Source organism: Lissotriton vulgaris, unplaced genomic scaffold, assembly GCF_964263255.1.
Source record: "Lissotriton vulgaris unplaced genomic scaffold, aLisVul1.2 SCAFFOLD_1049, whole genome shotgun sequence".
Classification (NCBI taxonomy): Eukaryota; Metazoa; Chordata; class Amphibia; order Caudata; family Salamandridae; genus Lissotriton; species Lissotriton vulgaris.
The window spans coordinates 528,613-550,202 of NW_028250089.1; the positions used below are offsets into that span (position 1 = coordinate 528,613).

At 48.3% G+C, this 21,590-nt stretch overlaps 1 protein-coding gene across 1 annotated transcript in view; it reads left to right on the plus strand.

The window, feature by feature from the left end:
• Positions 1 to 21,590, plus strand: part of LOC147663375 (cocaine esterase-like) — a 513,967-nt gene that overhangs the window by 486,806 nt on the left and 5,571 nt on the right. Inside the window, exon 12 of the mRNA XM_086950486.1 lies at positions 3,449 to 3,598. Coding sequence (XP_086806612.1) covers positions 3,449 to 3,598 — 150 coding nt within the window. The remainder of the gene's footprint in view (positions 1 to 3,448; positions 3,599 to 21,590) is intronic.

Consider the following 21,590-nt stretch of genomic DNA (forward strand, 5'->3'; position numbering starts at 1 on the left):
AACCCTCTTTTTGGTTCCAGACTGTTGAATACCTTCACTTCTTTGAAAGTATGTGGACGAACATAGAAGGTGGGCAAGGTGACAGATTAGCTCACATGAAATGGTGTGATCACTTTTGGCAATAAAGAGACCCTAGTTCAAATCACCAGTTTGTCAGGGGGAATCGAGAAAAAAGGATGCTTGGATGACAAAACCTGCAGCTCACTCACCCTCCGGGGACATGTAATTGCCACAAGAAAGGCTCATTTACTCGTTAGCAGACAGAGGTGACAATTGTGAAGAGGCTTGAAAGGAGCACACATCAAGAATTTGAGGACCAAATTAAGGACCCATTGTGGCATAATAAAAGGTGTAGGGGGAACATATGTTCAAAAATCTGTTTACAGTAGTGGATTTAAATAAAGATGGTTGGTCAGGCAGCTCTCAAGAAGGCAGACCAAGCTGAAAGATAACCCTTCATAGTGAATAAAGCAGAGCCCTGTTGGGCAAGGGTAATAATAAAAAGAAAAATATCAGAATGGGAGTCAGAAAGTGGGTCAATGGACTTTTCTGTACAATATGATACAAATCTCTTTCAACGGAAGGCATATATTGTCTTGGTGAAGGGACGCCTGGCTGCCAGAATAACATTGCAAACTTTGGGAGGAAGGTCGAAAGCTATGAAGTGCCACCACACAATCTCCACAAAAGAAGACAGAGACTTGACAGGTTCTGGTGAAATAACCCTATGCTGCTGCTGCGACAGAAGATTCTGTCAAAGGGGCATCCTGATCGGAGGATCAGTGGCTATGCTCAGTAGCTCAGGATACCAGAGGCTCAGTGCCCAGTCCAGAGACACAAGAATGACCTGGGCCCGGTCATTCCTGATCTTGAAAACTCCTGGACGGAGTGATATGGGCAGAAAGGCGTATAGGAGGCCTAAGCTCCACTCAAGATTAAAGGTGTCTCTGAACGAGTGCCACCTTGGAGACAGTGGTGCACAAAACAGCTGACATTGCACACTTTCTGCAGAGGCAAACAGATCTAACCAAGGTTCTGCCCACTGCTGAAAGAGACATTGCCGCACCTCCAGTTGGAGATGCCATTCGTGATTCGCTAGGCATCCACGGCTTAGTTTATCCGCCCTGGCGTTCAGGCAACCTGCCAGGTGTTGAACCACCAGGGAAATGCCCTACTGTTTCAGCCATGTCCATAGACACAAGCCCTCTTTACAAAGGGTCCACAACCCCTCCGGCCCTGTTTGTTGCAGTGCCACAAGGCGGTGGTGTTGCCCATAAACACCTGTGCCAGCCTTCCCTTGATGGAGGGTAGAAAGGCTTTCAAGAGACCCGATTCCTCTGATGCCTCCACCTCTCCCAAATGGCTGCCCCATCCAAGCAGTGTTACACCTGTCACTACTGTTAGATCTGGTTGGGGAAGGGAGAGGGGTCAGCCGCTGATCCAATCGCAGTTTGTTAGCCTCCAGTGCAAATTCTTCTCAGTCCCTTCCAAGGTCTGGCCAGATCAGATAGATTCTCCTGATGCTACACCCACTGGAACTTCAGGTCCCACTGTAATGCCTGCATATGTCATCTGACATGTGTGACCAGCAGGATGCAGGAGGCCATGAGGCTGAGCACCTCTGAGTCAGTCTCACCACAATCCAGGAGGGAGGCTGAAACATCGGTATCATAGCCTAAATATCTCGGAATTGGGAGGATAGGCCCAAAACTGCACTGTGTCCATAACAGCTCTGATGAAAGGGAGTGTCTAAGAGGGAGTCAGGCGTGACTACGGCACATTGATAGTGAACCCCAACGAAAGAAGGATATCCGCCTTAGTCTGGAAGTGGGAGACAACAGCCTGGGCCAAGGCCGTCTTCAACAGCCAGTCCCCGAGATAGCCGAAGGCTGACTCCACAGATGAGCTGCAACCACCGAAAATACTTTTGTGAACACCTGAGGGGTGCTGGTAAGGGTAATAGGGGACACAGTCATGCTCATGGCTTACTGTGAACCGCAGACAACGCAGGTGATCAGGCAGGACTGGGATATGGAAAAAAGCATCCTGCAAATCCAACGCTCCCATCCAGTCTTCTGGATCCAAGGTAGAAAAGACCTGAGCTAGCATGAGCATAATGAATTTCTCCTTTTTGAGGAAGAGGTTAAGAGCTTGGAGGTTTAGGATAAGACTAAGGCCCTTGACCTTTTTGGGGACCAGAGAGTAGCAAGTACAACAACCACAGCCTATATTTAGCCCCATAATCCTCTCTATGGCTCCCTTGGTCAAAGCCATGTCTTCCTTGCAGAGCAAGGACAAAAGATCCTCTGTCAGCCAGTCATAAAATATAGGCATGGAGGTAGAATTGATCTTGTAGGGGAAGGAGTAGCCCCTGCAAACGATCTGAAAAACCCACCTGTCTAATGTTATGAACTGCCAGTGGTGGAGGTGATGGCGAATTCTGCCACCAACTGGATGCCCATGAGCTAAAAGGGCAAGATTAGGAAGGCTTGGAGGCTGCAGCAGCCAGGGGCTGGTTGCTTGACTAGACCGCTGGCTACCCAACCCACGAGGCCAGTAGGAACCACACGCTCATCCATGCAGAGGCTGGGAAGCTTGCGCAACTCATGGCTGGGATAGCACTGGTGTGGTTAAAAACCCCTGCCATAGCCATGAAACGAGCGAAAAGCAGACCGAGGATGATGACTTGGGGAAGCCGAGAGGCCCAAGGACTTGGTCATAGCTTGTGAGTCCTTAAAGTGGTCCAGCACCGAGTCTGCCTTGTCTCTGAAGAGACAAGTGTCATCGAAGGGCATATCCATAAGGGAAGCTTGGACAGCCCCCAAGAAGCCAGTACTTCTCAGCCAGGCTTTGCGCCTCAGGGCTACCATTGAGGAAACAGCTCTGCCCAACAAGTCGGTCATGACCAGGATATAATGGATCAAGCTTTTCTGCATCTCTCCCATCTGTAACAGCTTGGGAGAGGTTGGCTTGTGCTTCCTCCGGGACAGCACTTGCACAACCATATCCAACAGTGTTTGGGAATAGCAGCCCAATAGGCATGAAGTGTTCACGGACAGCAATGCCAGGCTGGCGGAAGAAAACATTTTCTTCCTCAAGCTTTATAACTGGCCCTAGGGGGTGCAAGGTGGTGACCCTGCCATTGCAACAAATGGATCCAGACCAGCATGTCTCACACTGTTGTTAGCAGAATGTTTCTGCTTTACTACCTGGTTGTTTAAATATCAAACAAAAAACAAGGACCTCGAAGAGTGAGAGAAAGGGGAAGAGAGTTTTGGGTAGTGGATGAAAGAATACTCTAAGAACAAAGCACTGGCAGCTTCTCAATGTGTACTTTTTATGCTGTTTTACACATTTAATAAATGCAGTGCCAAAATCATTAACAGGTTTATTTTGCATGGCACAGATTTTTTTTTCTTTTTCCTACCACTTCTTTTTATTTGTTTAGAGAGCGGGCATCCAGTCTACATGTACGAGTTTCAACACCGCGCAAGTGTGCATGACGACCTCAGACCAAAGTTTGTGAAAGCAGATCATGGAGACGAAATTGGATTCATCTTTGGTGGGCCCTTCTTAATGAGCGAAGTAAAAATGAATAGTAAGTATTTATTGAGCTGATTATCGACTTCTACTTAATGTGCTGCAAATATATATATATATATATATATATATATATATATATATATATATATACAAATATACACAAGAAATAAAAATATGATATTAATTAGGAATAACAATACCAAGATATTCCATGCTTTTTGCCAACCTCAGCAGGAGTCTGCAAAAACCTATGCACAGGAGTTTTGTCACTGCATGTTGGTGCTATTGTAAGTTTTTCCTTTTCTGGCTCTACAGATTGACCTTGCTAGGGAAAAGAAGGGACTCCCTTCCTCCCTGCCTGCCTGTCATTTGACCTGGAAGCTCAATGACAGATGGGCCAAGAAGTAAAGCTTTTCGACACAGGCAGAGCCATTTGAGGCTCCGCCATTGGAACCTATGTGAGTCACATGCACCTGAATGGGGGAACCATAAGGTTGGCACACAGGGCAATGCCCATTTTTACTGGATGCCCATTTCTCCCACCATAGGGCTAAAGTCTATAGTTTCAATACTTACTGTCTGTCTCCAAAATAATGAACTGTAGAAGGATTGAGCTTTAGAACATTCTCGTACATACAAATAGCATATTAGTTTTGAAACAGACACAGACATTTTGAGACAAGACTCAAAATAATGGGTCCCATTCCCTGGCAGGTATCTATAATAATGAATCACTCAGTGTTAGAAATGAGGGGCTCTAGTTGGCAGAGGTAGGTACCTTTGTCCAAATAAGGACCCTTGCTTCTAGTAGGGTAAGGGGGATACACATTTTAGATAACCCCTGCTCACCCCCTGGGTAGCTTGTCTCGACCAGACAGACATATTCCAAAGGCAATGCGTAAAATATTTGTACTCAAAACACACAGTAATTCAGTGATAACAAACACAAATGCACACCACACCAGTTATGGGAAACGAAAGTATCTTTATTTAACTCAACAAGACAAAAACAACATCAATTCAACTATAGGAATTAACATATGATTTTGAGACAGTTATTGCAAAAATAAAGCTTGTAGAAAACAAATAGCTCCACCTGGGGCTATTACAACATCATAACAGCAATAAATCCAAAGTACGACGCCGACCACGATGAGCCCGGAGTCGGGCATGGGGTCACATTGACACAAAAGCAAACAGTACCTTGGAAATGAATTCTTTGACAATGCAGGGTGTTTTGGAGGTGAGGCAGCAGTGCTGAAGTTGTGGCCGGCTTCCTGGCTGACACGGGGGAGGCAAGGCATCCTGTCTGCGAGGAGGCGGCAGGTTGTGTCCAGGACAGGGGAAGACATTTGCGTCAGCAGTAAGGCTTTGGTTCCAGTGACAATGTGAAGTTGGTGAGTTCATGGAGTCCCCTCCGTGGTCATCGGCGGTGTGATAAGAGGATGCAGACGCTGACGATAACTAAGTCAGTGCGAGCGCTGGCGTCGTGCATGACAGATAACTGCAGGCATCGGCAGGCATTGGAGGGCATCGGAGCTGCGGTGCAGGCCGGCGGTGTGGTGCATTGTTAACTTCACGAGATGTGCCCTGGGCCTCGGTGCAAGTTGCAGCATCTCAGCAGCATTGCTGACAGCTTCGAAGACAGGTTTTCTAGCTACTCTTATGTTTCTTCCAGCTCCAAACAGCAGGAACAACCTCCAGAGTCCCAAACCTGGAATAGCCCCCCTAGCAGATCGGAACTCTCAGCAAGAGAGTTCAAGGGATCCGAAGGTGAAGTATTTGGGTCCGTGAAACTTCGGAACAGGAGGCCAGCACGCACAGGCCCCTGGAGATCTTCTTTAAGCAGGTACAAAGCAAAGTTCTAGTCTGTGTCCTCTCTTTGGCAGAATCAGCAACTGCAGGCCAACCCCACACAGAACACACCAAAGGGGCAGTACTCCTCCTCACAGCTCTTCAGCTGTCCTCCTTGGCAAAGGTTGCTCTTGAGTCCAAAAGTAATCTAAAGATCTAGGGTTTTAGGTCTAATACTAATACCCAAAATGTCTTTGTTCTCTTCCAATCCAAACCAGTTCTGTCCTCACTGGTGCAGTATGACCACAGGGAGTGTAGACAGCATTGTGCCAGGGAAACAGGCCCTATTCAAGTGCAAGGAAATCTCCTCCCACTATTCTAAATGCAGCCAAGCTCCATTCAGTTCTGCTCTGAGTCATCCAGGAAAGGACAGGCAAACCTCAACCCACCTATGGCGGTCTATAGTGAATGCACATCTCCAGCCCTTACCACTTCAAAACCAGACAGTCAATACAAAAACAGGCAGAGGCACACAGAATGGTTAAACAAGAAAATGCCTCATTTCTAAGAGTGGCATTTTCAAACACACAATTTAAAAACCATCTTTGCTAAAATATGTGTGTTAGAAACGGGGTTTCCCGGTCGGCTAGGGCGTGCGCCAGAGCCAGGCAGGAACCCCGTTCTAGTCAGGGCGAAGGAGCTACACCCTGAGGATTACCCCTGTTCACCCCCTTGGTAGCTTGGCATGAGCAGTCAGGCTTATCCCAGAGGCAATGTGTACAGCTTTTGCACAACACACACACACACACAGCGGCAACACACTAGGCACACTACGAAAGAGACTCCACACAAGGTTATATAAGAATAGCCTTTGTATTATAAAAAGACATTAGAATGCAATCACGTACATATATACACTGTGCCAACTGGCACCAGGTAGCAATTTACAGGGGATTATGTACAAGGCAGCGCCAATCGGCTCGCTGCCAGAACGATCAAAAGCACATAGAATAAATGTAAAACAACCAGTAATAACAGCCAGTAGCTACTGGTAAATGGATGAACCTAGCACTATTTCACGATAGGCATAAATCACATTTAGACCAGGCAAGAACCTAAAACCCCATAACCAGATAATAGGCATGCACATTAGCATTAGGCATAATCATAACGTCTCATAGGGCATAAAATGTCAATGCAAGACCATCAGTAATTAATGTACCTACTGGCAGGCTCATAAACGTAGCATCACCACATTAGCATAAACACTATATGCAAAAGATAAACATATAATGCATACTCATTAGGCATAGAAATACATTATACTGCAATCATGGGGTGTAAATCACATTTGGCAAGCATCATAGTATGACATTAGTATAACCACAATCAGTAGTGTATGGAGGCTAACTACCTATCGAGTGCACTCAGTGGATGATCACCATAAGGCAGAGACACCACCTGGCATTCCAAAGAGCCATGCCCCCCTCATTGCAGATTAACCTCTGGTGCCACTGTGCCTGGGGAGTCCCTACTCTGGGACACTCAAGGAAAGGAAAAGTTCCTCCCACGTTGCAGCTGCCCGTAATAGCGGAACAGCAGAGGAAGAGTCAGGCCCACGAAAGTAAAAGCATCTCTGGCGCCACTGTCTGCACTGGGGACCCACTATATTGGAAAAAGAGGTAAGCACTGGACAAGACTCCAGGGCTCTGAAGTAAAAGAATGCCCAATGTTGCGCTGCCCACTCCTGCGGTGCAGCTGTGACCAATGTGAGCCCCCCTCTGGGACTCAAAAGTATGTGGCGCTAACAGTGTGCAGTCGGAGCCCCACTCTGGGAACCTGAAAAGAAGATGGTGCCCACAAGAAGAGAAAAACGTTGCAGCAGCCCGCAACTGCGGCGCCGCTATCCAGCCCAAAAGACACTGGCACTAATGACGAGCCCCACTCCGGGGCCACTAAAGCAAGAAAAAGTGCCTCAAACTTTGCAGCGGCCCGCACCTGCGGCACCAATGTGTAGTCGAGAGGACCCTGTCACCGCCCATGCTGGAGTCCCCCTCGGGGACTCTAAATAAAGAAATAGACCTTGCCAATAGCATTGCAGCTGCACGCAACTGCGGCGCCGCTGAATAGTCCACCAGGTCAGAGCATTGTCGGTGCTCTATGGGCAGCCCCCACCCCCACTCCAGGCTCCTTCATCCAAGTATTGATCCCAATCGGTGCAGCCACCCGCAACTGCAGCACCGCTGTGCAGTCGGAGCCCCACACAGAAAAGGGATAAAGGGCAGCTGCCCACTGCCACAATGGCAGCTGCCTGGCCAATAAAGGGATTGTCGGCGTGGCCCCTCCCTGGGCCCTAGGGGCCTGAGGCACTGACAATGTGCCTTGGCCGGCCCCCGACTGAACACGCAGCCCCACTCACCAGGATTCCCTACGCGGGACTCTCCCTCCATCGGCTCCTCAGGTCTCCAGGCTCCTCAATGTGGGTTCTCTGAACTTTTTGCTGACTTCACCCAGGCCCCCTCCTGGGACCCGTGACTTTTGACAGGTAGCCTGCGTGGCTCCGGGCGGCTTCCCCCGAGGCAGGGGGAGGAGGAAACGGAGCCCATGAGGCTTCGACTTGGCAGGCCCCGCCCACAGTGAGACGCGGGTGCCTGTCCTCCGTTTTCTTTTCTTCCTTGCTCCTCTCTCCGGCTACGAAGTGCAGGGTGGGCTCCGGTTCCTTCGTTTTAAATATCACCAACGCAAGGTGGGCTCCTGCTAGTTTCAAAAAAGAAAATAGCATCTACATGCTGGTGGGCACCCACGACAGGCTGCAAATATGCGGGGTAGGCTCCTGCTGTATTTTTAAATAGGCAGCTCTCCCTGGCAGCACGCGGGGTGGGCTCCCACGACTAGGCAAACAGGCAGGGGGGGATCTCACACACGGGGATTCCCTCGTAGCGCTGTGGCAGTACAGTGCTGCAGGATCCACGTGCCTTCTCCTTAGGGAATTGATATATAGTGCTCACGAGGCACGAGGGAAGCAAGTATGGTTGGGCCAAGGTCAGCAGACTACAGGGCAGCTCTTCCCCAAAAGAGTAGCAATCCCTTGGGACAGTCAAACACAGTGCGGATGGCAATCCTGAAGTTCAGCAGCCCTGGCTCCAGAGCAGCTCCTTCCCAGTCCAGTAGACGATAGAGGGGCAAAGTTGCGCATAGGGGCCAGCACGCAGGGTCCCGCGGCAGTTCCACCTAGCAGCGTGTCCCCTCCAAGTCAGCACAAGTACAACAACTCACATGGGGTCACAGTCCCTGTATTTATACACCCTTCTGCCCTGCGTCTAGAAGGGGGCAGAAGCTTCTGGAAGGGTCCTGGAAGCTCCAGTCCCAACTGGCACTGGGAGGGGGGTTAGTAGGGGCAGAGATAGCATTGCACAGGGCAGGTCCAGACCTATTCAGGGACAAGGGGTTTCTCCTCCCACTACTCCAATTGCAGATCTCCCATTCAGCCTGACCCTGCCCTCCCTGAAGTCGCACACGCCTCCCCAGCCCCAGTCACTTCTAGAAATAGCCATGCAATCCACATCAGGCAGGCAGGCAGGCACAAAGCACACAGAAACGGCAAACGGCAAACGGCAAGTACATCTGCACACACCATTGTGCAGCATTTATTATTTACATTCCAGTCACACAAAACATGACATACTTATTTTATTCCATGTAGGAGTTATCCCATAAGGGGGGAGTTCCCAATGTTAGCCTATTGAGGGCAGAGAGCACATGCACTTTACACTGAACTACAGCGCTAAAGTGCCCAGAGTCCTAAAACCACCAACACCATGTCAGCAAAAAGGCTAGGAGGAAGGCAAAAAAAGTTTAGGGACGACCCTGCAAAAAGGGCCAAGTCCAACAATGTGTTAATAAATTCTGAGTTTAGCTATCCTAAACGTTATTTCTCTATCTTGCCCCAGTGGGAAGTTATACTTGTAAGATGTTACAAAGTATTTCCCATTCTATCCCATGAGGCAGATTGCCTTTCAATAGTGGCTGTATTTCACTATCAGGACATGTCACAGACACCAGTACATGTCCTACCTTTCACATACAGTGCACCCTGACCATGGGGGTACCTTGGGCCTACCATTTGGGTGACTTATATGTAAGAAAAGGGACGGTGGGTGCACTTGTCTGGTCGACATGGCTATTTACAAATGGTGCACAGACCCTGCAGTGGCAGGTCTGAGTTACGTATTCAGGGCTACGCGTGTGGGTGGCACAATCAGAGCTGCAGACCTACCAGAAGCATTTGATTTACAGGTCCTTGCACACTCAGTGCACTTTACTAGGGGTTTACCAGTAAATCAAATATGCCATTCAGGGAGAACCAATTGTAAACACCATTTACATGGGGAGCACTTGCACTTTGACACTGATCAACAGTGGCAAAGTGCCCAAAGCATCTAAACCAGCAAAAACAAAATCCAGCACAGCATCCAAAGTACAGGAGGTATAGACAAAAAATCAAGGAAAACCACGCTAAAGATTCTAAGTCTAAGAGTCAGTTACTGTCAATTTTAGCCTGAGTTCCGCATGAGAAGCTAACAACTGTTTTCTCTTAAATGCATGTGCTTTGAAAGAATGTTGTCTATGTGTCATGCACAATATGGTAGCCAGTGTAACAGCACTGCTGTAATAATGCCTGTAGCTCGATCTGCTGTTTGCTACCATCTGCCGATTTTAGGAAATGTCAACATGGATCGGACTAGATTGAAGTGGAAAGACCATGTACACTGGCTTTAAGAGGTTTACAATAGCTACTTGAGCCAGCGTTTTGGTCACTTTATTCTCAAGGACCTTTGAACCTGTATGCTTTTTACATAATGAGGAGTGTTGTAAATTTGATTCTATATTCTACCTAAGCTTTTAATATCTAAGGAGAGCACATCGCCTGGGAATCTGGGTTGACCTGGAGCCTTAACATCAAACAATATTCTTTGTAGGACCTAGGAGGACATGAATAGATGGGTTAATTTGCCCCTAACCTCTTGTGCAGACAGAGAAGCACTATTTAGGAAGATGATCGTCCCACGCATGTTATACATGCTTCAGAACTTTCCAATTTGTTATCAGCAAAGCTGGTTTCACGCTCCTGTAGCAAAATTACATAAGTTCTTGTGGCTGAACAAGCCCCCAGAATTGCCTTTGGCTGATGTGTACGTATAGCTTTGATGGTGGGCTCACCAAGGCAGATATCCGACTTTATTATCAGGTGGCACAAACTCTGGTGGTGAATGACTAGATACATGGGGAATAGGAGGGCCTGCCTTTAAGTGGGAAATAGCAATGATCAACCCAGACAACATAACAGGCTTCCAATACGGCGCATCCCGTCCATGGGTCACTCCTGGAGCTGGATAGGGTGGTATTCAGGGCATGGAGGTTGGCAATGAGGTAAATTGGATGGGAACAGCGGGTGACACTTGAGAGCCCCCTCTGGTTGGGTTACTGGTTGGACCTGTAGCCTGACTAGAGAGATTTCAAGTTTTGTACTGACTATGAATATCAGACTTGAGACCAGCATGGAAGAGCAATCGCATGAAGTCATTTTAGGAGCTCCAGAACAACTTCAACTGACACAAATCTCAATGTTACTCAAATTTTCATCTACAACATGTAAGACCACCGAAAGTTCCTTGTCCAGGTAACAGAGTACATTCCTCTGGAAGTGCTCCTTCATATGGGTCCCCTGGGGAAGGGAGGGCCATCTCAGGTCTATGGAGCACTGGTGACCCATTCCCCTGACCTTATGGTGCTCTTAAGAGCGCGGTGTGAGGGGTGGCTGGGTCTCCTGAAGGACATAGACTGTAGGAAGGTATGCATGGCACTAAGTGCCCCAGCAATCTCTGAACTCCGGTGTCTCATTTACCTTAAATAGCCCCATCACACACACGGACCCTTCAGCTATCACCGCTGCCGGTACACCTGCAGCAACACCAAGACCACTGACCCAGCGCAATCCGCCCACAAGAACACAACCGAACCGAAGACCCTGCAATGCATCCTCCTCAACGTCCAATCCCTCCACAAACACGCCACCAAAATCTGGGACCTCCTCGACAGCACTATCCCGGATGTAGCATTCTTTACCGAAACCTGGACCAACACCAACTCGGGACCGGCCATCGCCATTACCTTTCCTCAACGATACAAGATCTCCAGGAAGGACCGCCCCACCGGCCCTGGAGGAGGAATCGCCATCGTCCATAAATCCACCCTCCGCCTGAGCACACTCCCCGACGAGCCCGCAGACCTGATCGAACACCTTCACTTCAAGATACTGGCCAGCCCTACCTCCACCCTCCGTGGAACCCTCATCTACCAACCCCCTGGAACCCCGCAGACTTTTTGCCAACTCCATCACGGACATCATCTCGCCGCATGCCATCGCGTCCACCAACTACACCCTACTGGGAGACCTCAACTTCCACCTCGACCGAGCACCACATCCCCCCTGGACAACCTTCACAACATTGGACTCCGCCAGATTGTGACTGAACCCATGCACTCATCAGGACACACCCCCGACCCCCTCTTCACAACAGGAGACTCCATCACCTTCAGCCACACCACCGAACTCCCATGGACTGACCATCGATGCGTCCACTTCACCTTCAGAACACCCACCATCCACAGACACCAACTCCTGCTCCCAAAAAGAAACTGGACCAGAATCACCAACGACTAGCTAACCTCATAACTCAGCAACTCCACCCCAACCATCGCAGAAAACGACAACGCCAACACCACGGCCCAAACCCTGCACAGATGGATCGCCGACAGCGCCAACACCATAGACCCCCTCAAGAAAAACAACGCCCACGTCAAGAAAGTTAAATGGTTCACCACCGAACTTCGAGAGTCCAGACGCACTTGCCGCCACCTCAAAAAGGCCTGGAGGAACACCAAATCCACAGAAGCCCACAACAACTTCAGAGCCGCCTCCAACGCCCACCACCAACTCATCAGAAAAATGAGGAAAAAAGTGACAATCTCCACTAATGCACACAACAGCAAAGAACTCTTCAACATCATCAAGGAGTTCGCCCAACCCACCAGCGAATCCACTGACATCCCTCCCTCACAAGACCTCTGCAACAAACTCAGCACCTTTTCCCACCACAAAATCAAGAGCATCTACGACAACTTCGATGAAGACAACCAACACACTGAACCCCCACCAACCACCCGACACCCTGAAGCCAGCGATCGACTGCTGGACAGCCCTCACCACCGGAAAGACACACTGAAGACGATGAAGTCAATCCACTCCAGGGCCTCCACGGTCCCTTACCCCCACCACATTTTCAACAGAGCGCTGACACCATCGCACCCATGCTCTGCCACACCATCAACCGCTCCCAGGCAACCTACTCGTTCCCTGGCGGCTGGAAACACGCTGAGATCAACCCCCTCCTGCAGAAATCCTCTGCGGACACCACCGACCTCAAAAACTACAGATCCATCTCGTGCTCCTGTTCCCAGCGAAAGTCATCGAGAAAGACATCCACAGTCAACTCGCCACATTCATCGAAGAGCACAACATCCTCGACTCCTCCCAATCCGGCTTCAGAAAATTGAACACAGAAAGGCAACCACCCTCCTCACCGCAACAGACAACATCTGTACCTTACTGGACAAAGGAGAAACAGCAGCCCTCATCCTCCTCGACCTCTCAGCGGCGTTCAACACAGTCTCTCACTGCACCCTAATACGCAGACTCCAGGACACAGGGATCCAAGACAAGGCCCTCGACTGGATCCGCTCCTTCCTCTCCAGTAGAAGGCAGCGGGTCAGACTCCCCTATTTCCTCTCAGACCCTACACCTACCACTTGCGGAGTCCCCCAGGGGTCCTCCCTCTGCCCTACGCTCTTCTACGTCTACATGGTTTCGCTTGCCCCATCGTCATAGCCTACGGACTCAACATTATGTCATACGCAGACGACACCCAACTCATCCTCTTCCTATCCAACGAACCCAACACCGCCAGGCACAACTTTTGAGAAAGCATGGAAGCCGTCGCCAAATGGATGAAAAACAGCTGCCTACAACTAAACACAAACAAAATGGAAGTACTCATCATGGGCCCAAACCGAGACGCCTGGAACGACACCTGGTGGCCCCCACCCTCGGAAGCCAGCCCACCCTCACGGACAATGCATGCAACCTGGGAATTATCCTCGACTCAAAGCTCGAAATGGACCGCCAGATCAACTCCGTCTTGTCCTCCTGCTTACACACCCTCCGCCTCCTATGTAAGACCTTCAAATGGATCCCCCTCGAACACAGAAAGACAGTCACTCACGCCCTGGTCACCAGCAGGCTCGACTACGGCAACGCACTCTATGCCAGAATAAACAAAAACCTCACACGCAAGATGCAGAACATCCAAAACACCGTCCAAGACTTGTCCGCAACCTGCCTAGCCACTGCCACATCTCCAAGCATCTGCGCACACTCCATTGGCTCCCAATCGAAGCTAGAGTCACCTTCAAGATTCTAACCCACACTCACAAGGCCCTCCACGACACCGGACCAGCATACCTGAACAGCCGACTCAAATTCCACGTACCCCAAAGGACCCTACGATCAGCCCAGCTCTCCTACGCCGTGTTCCCCCGCACCAGAAAGAGCAGATCGGGAGGCCGCTCCGTCTCCTTCCACGCGGCCAGTGCCTGGAACGACCTTCCGCTCCACCTCCGACAGATAACATCGTTCCCCATCTTCGCAAGAAACCTCAAAACCTGGCTCTTCAACAGACCCCCTTCTTGATGGACTCGAACCTGCGAACCCCCCCCCCCCCCCACATCCCCAGCGCCTTGACACTATTACGGGTGAGTAGTTGCGCTTAACAAACACCTGATTTGATTTGATTTGGCATTATGCCCCAGTGGTTGTGGAAAGCCCATAGTTTCCCCGCACTCACCTTCCATGGATGCCCAGAACATGAAAGGGGTTTCTACCACATGGCTTGGGGTGGTCCAGTCATACAGCACTATAATCCGAGATTTAGCAACATTGGTTTTGGGGCCAAGGTCACTCATAAAATTATTAAAGCCAATTAAAAGCTGTTGCAACCCCACCCCGGTTCGAGACATTAAAACACAGTCGTCTGCATATAATAAAGCCAGTAACAACCTTCGGCCTATCTGAGGAGCATCCATGTGCCCTTTTATAATAGAAGTTTCTAAATCATATATATACAGACAAAATCAAAATGGGGCAAGCACACAGCCCTGGCGGACCCCAAGGCTCATTTTAATTGGGGCAGTGAGTTCCCCACCTGTTCCGTAGCAAACCTTTCCTGGTGACCTCCCGAAGCATGGCTGCGATGAAATGCACAATTGCTGGCTGGTTCTATGCCCATCACCAACATCTTCTCCCAGAGCTTTCCTCTCTGCACACAGTCAAAGGCAGACGTCAGGTCCATGAACCCTAAATAAAGGGAACCCGGCTTGGCTAGAGTGTATTTGCCTATGACCAGATGCAGATTGAGGCATTGTTCTACCGTGCCCAGGCCTCTCCTAAAGCCATATTGGATGTCAGAGAACTTGCTGTTCTCTGTTACCCAGATCTCCAGTCTTTCTAGGATTACTCTGCCCATGATCTTACAGGTGCAGTCAATCAAAGATATTGACGGGTAACATTTAGGATACACCCTATTGCCCTTTTTAAAAATGGGGACTTTTGTCAAGGTTCTGCAGGAGTCAGGAGGTCCTTGAGCTACATAGCAACTTAAAATATTTGTTACAGCGGAAGCCACAGGGATGTGTTGACCAGAAACAAATCTGTGGGGATACCATCAGGGCCAGAGGCCTTTTTCCTCACAATCTGACTTAAGGCACTATCTACCTCACCTAATTTCAGAGGTGCCATATTTAATGCCCCAAAGATAATATTGATACTAAAAACAGGATCACTAGCAGTTTTATACAGATTTGAAAAATGCTCGACCCAAATCTCTGACATACTTGCCACATCAATTTTGCCACTGTTATTCACATTGAAATATTCCTGGTTCGGCGACAATACTTAAGTATAGTAGCCAGCTGCTAAGGAATAATCAGGAGGATTCCTTAGAGAGATCTGTCCCTAACCCTCAGGAACTTATTCTTGGCAATCAAGCAAGCGCACACTTGTGGCGACTGACTTATGACTGCCATTTTAAGAAAGTACGCTTCAAAACTTTAAAGGGTATCTACGCTGCCTGGAATGACATCCGTAAACATCTAGGGCTAGGCCGGTACTCGTACTATACTACTTTTATAGGCAACAACAACCTCCCGGATATCTTTTCTGACATGTGTATGACACAGTGGACCAGACTTGGTATAATCCAAGTCGGTTCTCTTTATGAGTCAGCTGGTCTGGCCTCATTCGAATCTCTAAAACACAAATATGGCCTAGAAAATAGGGACTTCTTCAAATATTTACAGGTCAGGGACTATATCATGAAAAAGGGGGGGGTAGGGTAGCTCTTCAGAAAAATGAGATAATAGAATCTATTGTTCATTGTAGCAAAGTAAAAATTGGGGCAATATACACCAAGTTAGCCACTGGATTCCCGGATGATATGGATAAACACATAGACAATTGGCAGAATAAACTCGAAATCTCAATTATACCCATCCAGAACGCATTCCAGCTATCCCAATCGATACTAATGCCCTCAAAACTGCAAGCACAATTCTACAAAACTTTCTTTCTTCTATATCACACCCTTATATGCTAGCTAAATGGAGTACAGATAAAGGGACATTTTGTCCCAGATGTATGATGCCTGAAGTAGATCTAATACATATGTTTGCTACTTGCGGGGCACTATGTACCATCAGACGTGAGATATCCACTTTTTTCTATGAAATATTTGAAACAGAAATTGTCATTACAACACCGGAAATATTATTGGGGTTTGATAGTGCAAACCACCCAGATAACATGAAGGGACTTCTATTTGTCTCCATGGCGGTGCTTCGAATCTGTCTTGCCTCTTCTTGGCTGGATACTGTCCCCCCATCTTTCCAACAATGGCAGGCCAGATTACTCTCAGCCTATAGCTTGGAAAAAGCAATATACAGCAGGAAGGGTGTCAAAAAGAAAAAGAAGGGTTTAGAAATTTGGTACCCACTTACACAATGGATCGAAGGTCTTGGACAGTAATTTAACTCCATTTTTGTATTCACTACTTATATGCAAATATTTATAGTCTTGTCTTAAGGGTATAGTTACTCGTCATGTTCAGTTATTCGATGTTAAACGATATGATCAATAATATTGTGCAACCATGCCTGTATTTGAGTGGGTGGAGGGCGGGGGGTGGGGGGGCTCCTTAATGTTTTGAAAAATTATGTGCAATAAAAATTGTTTAAAAAAATATATATATATATTCCTGGTTCACAGTTTGCCAATAAACTTTGGAATCTCTGCTCTGGCAGGCTATATGCAGTTGTTCCCAAGCTTCATGCCTAATTTCTAGCTTGCGTTTCTTTAGTGCCTGCTTATAATCACGGTGTAACTGTTTTGCCTCTATTAAATTTCGGGTTTATATATATATATATATATTTTTTTTAAACCTTTATTAGATGCATACAACACAAAGGCATGACAGGTACAGCATGTGCAGTTTCATATGGCAGTATGGTACCAGCAGTTGAGAGAAAGATGAGCACGTGTACAAGGTCCATCTTAACATTGCAAACAGCACTTTACATATACAGTTCCCAATGTGTCACAGTAGGCAGTTAGTTGAGTATGGGCAATGCGTCTCATTCATCCGGGGTGCGGGGAGGGGGGAGAAAACAGGGAAGGAACAAGGAGTAATTCAGGCCGGGAGGCTACATCCCTTTGCGCTATTATGGGGCCTGAGCAACACAGGTATATTGGCACTGTCCATCCCAGCCCTGCAACCTCTCTGTCTATGTCTGATAGCTAGCTACGTGAATCCACTCAGTGCCGTTATCTCTGCGTGCCTAGCGTGCGCAGCTCAGCACTGCATCCCAGCGCGTGACATGTTTGTGTCTGGACCCCGTGATTGTCGACTAAGGGCGGCATGCCATGCCTTTCCACCAATTCGTCATCAGCCGTCCCTTGCCACTTCATTAATTAATGTGTGTACACCCCTTCCGCCCCCCAGCGTCACTTCCAAGAGGGTGGTGGTGGACAATTGACTCCGGCGTTGTGTCTCATGACCTATTCTGAACAAGATCCCCTCCACCGCCCTTCATCCCCGGGTCTATCGACGTTTCTCAATGTAGGTGTCCCCATATGTATCATGTAGTGCGGATGTAGTGAGGCGAATGAAATGTACAGTGTCAGTGCGCTCACGGGCCAGGGTCCAGGTCATCATCCCCGGAGGAGTCGTTTTGCGTCTCCTGAGCCCGCCAGTATACCCGTAGAGGGGACCAGATATCACTGGGAGCACATCGAGCTGGCATCAGTTCTGTATAGACGCCATACTGTTCCTGACAGTGTTGGAGGTCATCCAGCCATTCCTTGAACTTTGGCGCTCTTCCCCTCCCCCACCTGCAAGCAACCCTCCGTTTAGCGAGTAGTAGCGCGATGTCAACAAACTTGCGATCCGCTTTGGGCACATCTCTGGTATAACCTAATATCATCACTATCGGGTCTAACGGGAGAGGGCCGGCAATCATTACCTGAAGGGCGGCATGCACCTGGCCCCAGTAGGTCTGTATTGCTCCACAATCCCAAGCCAGATGCAGGAACCCCGCGCCTTCCATGCGACACCTAGCACATCTATCATCCGTTGAGAGGCCAAACCTCAATTTTCTGACCGGTGTGTAATAGCACCTTTGCACAAACTTATAATGAATAATTTTCATTCGAGAACTGGGGGATATTCTAGCCGTGATCGAGCAGCAATATTTCCACTGGTCGTCCGTGAGGGCGGCCGGTAGTTCCGACTCCCAGTCGGTCCGAGCCTTAGCCAGGGTGATCGGTCGTTGTTCTCGAACAGCAGCATAGAGTTTAGACACCTAGGGGGTCATTAGGATCGCGGACGGACTTGAGTCCGTCCGCGACCCCAGAGCATGAGGGAACGTCCGCATGGGCTGCGGCGTTCCCTCTGTGCAGATTAGGATGTGACCGCCAGGGTGGCGGTCACATCCTCTATTTTTAACATTGCTGCGGGTGGAGCTTCAAGCTGCACCCGCAGCAATGTTAAAAATGCATGCACAGCATTTGCGTGCACAAAGCGGCAGGCACCGCGCGGTGCCTGCTGCATTGTGCACGCAAATGCAGGGGGGTACCATAGGTACCCCCCATGTGCCCCCCCACCCCCCACTACACCTAGGGGGCCCGCAATGGGCCCCTGCAGTGCAGTTACACATGCTTTTCCACGGCGGAAAAGCCGCCGCGGAAAAGCATGTTTCCATGCACATGCTAATCTGGCTGAAGGTGTCTAAGAGACACCTTCAGCCATTTTAGTGCTTTTCCGCCACGGTTGTAAGCCAGCCGCGGCGGAAAAGCTGCGGACCTAAACCATGACCCACCAGCCATCCTAATGTGGCGGTGGGTCCTGGTGGGTCCGCAGAGGATTTTCCGCATCCTCCGGGCCGGCGGTGGCTTCCGCCGGCCCGGAGGATGCGGAAAATCCTCCATCCTAATGACCCCCCAAGTGTCTCCCATCCGATACGAGCATAACATGCAACGGCAGTACCGTCCCTGGTTCCTCTGGGAAGTTAGGGAGAATATCTCGCATACCCTGACGTAACCGGATGTAATAGAACACCTCCATAGGCGTCGGGGGGGTATTCTGGAACAGCTGGTCCTTGGTGCGGAATAGGCCATCCTGAAAGAGGTCGCCCCACGTGCTAAGATTTATGCGGCGGCACATCAAACGGAAACCTCCCTCCAGTAGGAGTGATAGTCTCGGATGATACGCCAGAGGCAACGCCGGCGAATACAGTAGGGGGGCGTCCAGCATTTTGGTCACCCTCCGCCAGGCATCGATTGTGCAAGTCACAGTAGTGGCGGGCGTATCAACATCTCCAATCTCTCCCATGAGCATGCCCTCAAGAGGCAGTGGGTGCACAATCCAGTCCTCCGCAGCGACCTGTGGCATAAAAGGAACGGGCCTTATCCAGTAATAAGCATGTTGCGCCTGTGCGCTCAGGTAATAAATTTCCAGGTCGGGCACATCAAAGCCGCCTCTGTCATACGGCTGCCGGGTTTATATTTTCAATGTCTTCATTAATTTATTATGACAAAGGGTGCAGTCGTCATTAAACCACCTTTTGTTATTCAGTGACCTAAACCTAGAATCTTTAGTTAATGCGGCATTTACAGTCTCAGTTTTTGCCATGAAAGATGTTATCATGACTAATGGATTTATACTATCTTCTAGGCAATCTAGAACATGAGTCAAGTTAGTTGTTATATTTTGATGTAAGACCCAATCAGGATTTATAGTGGACCACTTCCTAAGTAGCTCTTTATTGTTATCATAGATTAATGGAAATAGGTGCAGGTGGCACATCAGTTTCAGTCACCATCTCGAAAGAGATGGGATTGTGCTCACTATAATGAGTTTTATGGATGGTAAAAACCAGGGAGGGAGATTTAAAATACTCAGAAAAAGCAATAAAATCAATTAAAGTGACTTGGCCTCTCCCACTGTATCTTACGAAATCAGTTTCTAAAGAAACCATGAGTTCCATGGTAAGAAAAAGGGAAAATCTTGATAATATTGAGTTAAAAATATTCCCACGTGGATTATGATTAAAATGACAACTACCCTCTGTATCCCCAGGTACCAAGTGGCAAGCCCCCGTTTTTGAAAGAGGGCATAATTTACAATTAAAATCACCTCCCCACAACACTATGAAATCCGTTTTTAACTCCTCAATATGGCTTGACACAGCATATTCCAACTCTAAAGCAATACCTGTATTTCTAACATTAAAATTATTATGATAGAAATTTACAAGTATCAATGTCAGGTTTTGCCTAAGGGAAATATTAACAATCTGAAAATGCGATGAATCACACTTAATGTTGCCTAACCTGACATTCATTGTTGGTAAGACCAGTGTTAATAAGCCTCCTTTAGCATGTCAGCCCAAGGAAACCATGGCTGGGGTATAAATCGAATAAAGCCCATTTATGTGGACAATATCTCGCAACCATGTCTCCTGAAAGCATACTATGCTGTAGTTCTCGATAAAAGTGAGCCAATCCTTGATTGCTTATTTATGCGACAAACTTGCAATATTCCAGAAGAGACTACCACAAGCTGTCAAGATATTCGGACAAATGGGCCCCTCCGCTAAAGAAGACAAAGATGAAACATGCCCCCTTTGACCCCAGTGTCCCTTAATGCCACATAAGATTTCAACTCTCCGCACAACACAATATTAGATGATAATGCAGTGCTCTCTGGTAGTACATGGGAGGTATAACAAGATAAATCAGAAATCACGGCAGAAACAGTCAACCAAACCACACGCATAAACATTAGGCATTTCTTCTCTGGAAATGACATTGTAGGATACAGGAAAATTCCCTACAGAGCAATCACTAACTGTCATGCTCAAAATTGATGGCAATGACTTAACCATCCATGGTATATGTATATTGGACAATATGTGTGATGGACCGCAATTTACCCCAGACAAGAACCTGCCCTCAGAAAACAGTAAGTCTACCTAAACTAATGAAGAAAAAAACCGTTAAAAGTTGGAATAGCAAAAATGGATGACATATTAGCAGCTGGGTGATAAGGGCATGGGCCTCTTTTTGCTTCCGGCTTATAAAAATACCCCAAGGGAACTGCCTCAATAGGACTCCTCCCGTTACCAACCCAGGAGAGCCTATCCATAATCCAGTGGACCAGGGACCTGTCCCTAAAATTAACAACAATACAGTCCCCTGAATCTGTTTTTACCTGTGAGCCCACCCATGACACCCGTTCAATGTTATTTATGTTGTAGTACAATTTACTACTACTGGTTCAATCTGCCATTTCTGCCAACCAGTGAACAGTTTTATTCTTACACTGCTTCCAGTCTTCCTCTTTATCTGCTGGCAGTGGTGGAACATTTTTCAGGACAACAGCATATGGTGTAGCATCTGGCGGGATAAGAGGTGTTCTTTTAACATTTTTCCAATCACCACATAAAGATGTAATATATTGACGGTCTGCAGGGTTAAGTCGTCCAGTCTCTCTCTGCCTGAATGTTGGACCTTCCGACCTTCATCC